Source organism: Thecamonas trahens (genome assembly GCF_000142905.1).
Source record: "Thecamonas trahens ATCC 50062 unplaced genomic scaffold supercont1.15, whole genome shotgun sequence".
Lineage (NCBI taxonomy): Eukaryota > Apusomonadida > Apusomonadidae > Thecamonas > Thecamonas trahens.
Window position 1 is genome coordinate 580,218 of NW_013657665.1, and position 3,059 is coordinate 583,276.

Here is a 3,059-nt window from a genome sequence, read left to right on the forward strand (position 1 = left end):
TCCGGGAGGGAGAGAGAGAGAGCCACGCCAGGTGGCACGTGCGGTGGCAGTGGCACTGGCAGTGGCAGTGGCAGTGGCAGTGGCAGTGGCAGTGTCACCAATTGCCATTGGTGGTGTCATGGACCTGGTGTGGCCCATGTGTGGTGTGGCCCATGTGTGGGGTGGCCCATGTGCGGGGTGGCCCATGTGTGGGGTGGGGTGCGAGAGGGGGGGACGGGGGGCACCCTACCTGGATGGTGGGCGGGTACTTGTCGCAACTGCATGTTACGGACTCTCTCATCCCTCCCCTACCTCCGTTTAGCCCTTCCCTTCCCTGCTCCTCTCTCTGTCGCCATGTCCACCGCCACGTCGACGACGACCACCCCCGCCTCCACCGCCTCCACCGCCTCCGCCGCCTCCACCGCCACTACCTCCCCGCCACCCTCCAGGTCATTCCGCATCGGCCTGTGCCAGATGGCGGTGGGTGCTGACAAGACCGAGAACCTGGCCACGGCGGCAGAGGCTGTCCGCAGTGCTGCTGCTGCGGGCGCAGACATGGTTGTCCTCCCCGAGTGCTTCAACTCGCCCTACGGCACAGGCTTCTTTCCTGACTACGCCGAGATCCTTGCCCCAGGCGCCCCTGGAGGCACGTACGACGCCCTCGCCGCCATGGCCGCAGATTCAAGGGTCACTCTCTTTGCCGGATCGGTGCCCGAGTCCGCGGCTGTGCATCCCGATGCCGATGACGATGCCGTCGCCGGCACCGATGCTGGCGACGCGCGCTTGCTCTACAACACCGCGCTGGTGTTTGGTGCCGATGGCAGTGAGCTTGCCCGCCATCGCAAGGTTCATCTCTTTGACATCGATGTGCCTGGGAAGATCCGTTTCATTGAGTCGGAGACGCTCTCGCCGGGTGATACCGTGACGGTCGTGGAGACGCCGCAGTGCAAGGTCGGCCTTGCCATCTGCTACGATGTCCGCTTCCCCGAAATGGCAGCCATCGCCGCCGACGCCGGTGCAGAGCTCCTTGTCTACCCGGGTGCGTTCAACCTCGTCACTGGCCCGCTTCACTGGGAGTTGCTCCTCCGCTCGCGGGCAGTCGACAACCAGCTCTTTGTAGCAGGCGTCTCGCCGGCCCGCGATGAGTCGGCCGACTACGTGGCTTGGGGGCACTCGACGCTCGTAGACCCATGGGGCAAGGTGCTCGGTGCACTCGAGGCTGCGCCAGGGACTATCGTACTCGATATTGACCTCGCTGCCGTTGACGATGTCCGCGCTTCGATCCCTATTCGCACACAGCGCCGTCCCGAGGTGTACGCGGCCGGCCGCGCAGCTATCGCCTAGACTGGTTGGGGTGGGACTGGAAAATTAGTGGTGTTACTGCAGATGAAGTTGAGTCATGGCGCCTAGGGCATAGCCGGTCCGTCCGAAGTGAATGAGAAGCTCCCACTTTCCGAGCCGGACGCTGAGGCAGACTCAAAGTCCGACAGCGTGGCAACTGGTCGAGGTGAGTCGAGCGAGATGGCCGACGACGAGTCGGCCGCCGACGATGATGCGAGCTCTGAAGTCTCGGTGGTCGTCGCATCGACTCTGTCGCCAGTCACGGGCCGGACACGCGGACTATGCGGCGTCATGCCACGGGAAGGAGCAGAGGGCGAGTCCACGGTCCGCGAGAACGATGCACGGCGGAGCGAGAGGCTCTTACGGCGCGGGCGGCGCGACGGTGAGTCGGACGTACGCGCAGCCGCATTGCGCGCAGCAGTCTTACGAAGCGGCGACTCGATGGGGCTGATGATGAACGAGTCCTGCCCGTCAAACACCATGGGGCTTGAGTTGAACCGCTCCATTCGTGCCGAGCTCGGGGCCGGGACGCGACGCGGGTGCGGGCTGGCAATTTCGGTCACGACAAACTGCTCATCTGGCTCGACAGCAAAGTCTACCGAGCCAGCGGTATCTGGCCGCAGGATGTTGGCAAGTGAGCCGCGACGAGAGGCGAGCGAAGCCACTGATGGGCCGCCATCGAGATCGACGCCAAAGGTGGCGTTCGGAATCGAAGACGTCCTGGTCAAGCGGGGCCCTCGCGGCCGAACGTGAATGATCTCCTCGATAAACTGCTCATGGTCACCGAGCCCGTCACTTCCGTCACCCGACGAATTGAGAGACGACGACGACGACGGTGCATCAAGCAACGTTGCCTTTTGTGCGCCAGGGGGCACCATCCGCGAAACGTGCGACGCAGCTGCTCCGCCAAGCGATGCCTTGACCATGCTTGGCAACGGCGGGAGGCCGGTGACCTTGGACGGGAGCTTGGGCAGCGCCGGAATGCCTGGCAGTTGCTTCGCCACCGAGATCTCGGTAATGCGTTCCTTGCGAATGGCACGGCCGATCTTGGCGGCACGCTTCGGCTTGGGGGCGGAATGACACCGCGGCGGAAACCAGGGGCTCGCAGCGGAGCAGGCAACACAGGTACGTCACTCTCTGACGAGCGTCGCGACCGGCCACGCGGAATCGGTGGCAGGGGCGGTAGAACAGGAAGCATCACGCCCGATTCGTCAGAGGAGTCCAATGACGACGTGCCGGACGACGATGATCCCTTGAGCAGCAAGGCTTCGGCCTCGTCATCGCGGAGCCAGAAGCACATAAAGAACAAGCCACAGCAGGTCACAACCAGCAGTGTTACAGCCAAGAAAAAGATCCACCAGTAAGACCGAGTACGAACACGACCATCGACAGAGAGCAGCTGCTGATTCGGGGGGGGAGGCGGCGCCGAAACACTAATGAGCGGCGGCGGTGGAGATCCTGCACTCGGCGGCGGCGAGCCAGTGCCAGGTGGCGGCGGGGAGCCAGCGCCAGGAGGCGGCGGCGAGCCTACGCCAGGAGGCGGTGGGGAGCCAGTGCGAGGAGGCGGTGGCGATCCTGCACCAGGAGGCGGCGGCGATCCTGCGCCCGGAGGCGGCGGCGATCCTGCACCAGGAGGCGGCGGCGATCCTGCGCCCGGAGGCGGCGGCGATCCTGCACCAGGAGGCGGCGGCGATCCGGCGCCAGGAGGAGGTGGCGAGCCAGCGCCAGGTGGCGGCGGG

General features: G+C 65.3%; 2 protein-coding genes across 2 annotated transcripts; one reads left to right on the forward strand and one right to left on the reverse strand.

Moving 5' to 3' along the window:
• Positions 1 to 453: 453 nt before the first annotated feature.
• Positions 454 to 1,590, forward strand: AMSG_02656 (omega-amidase NIT2; the record flags this gene model as incomplete). Its single annotated transcript, XM_013904100.1, has 1 exon — positions 454 to 1,590. The coding sequence occupies one exon, from the start codon at positions 454 to 456 to the stop codon at positions 1,321 to 1,323; it is 870 nt and encodes a 289-aa protein (XP_013759554.1). The 3' UTR covers positions 1,324 to 1,590.
• AMSG_02657 (uncharacterized protein) lies at positions 1,341 to 2,884 on the reverse strand. Its single transcript, XM_013904101.1, has one exon. The coding sequence runs from the start codon at positions 2,244 to 2,246 to the stop codon at positions 1,386 to 1,388; it is 861 nt and encodes a 286-aa protein (XP_013759555.1). The 5' UTR covers positions 2,247 to 2,884; the 3' UTR covers positions 1,341 to 1,385.
• Between the last annotated feature and the right edge of the window lie 175 nt (positions 2,885 to 3,059).

Excerpts from the sequence above, each read along its gene's own strand:
- AMSG_02657 (XM_013904101.1), bottom strand. The coding sequence starts at position 2,246 with ATGGTCAAGGCATCGCTTGGCGGAGCAGCTGCGTCGCACGTTTCGCGG.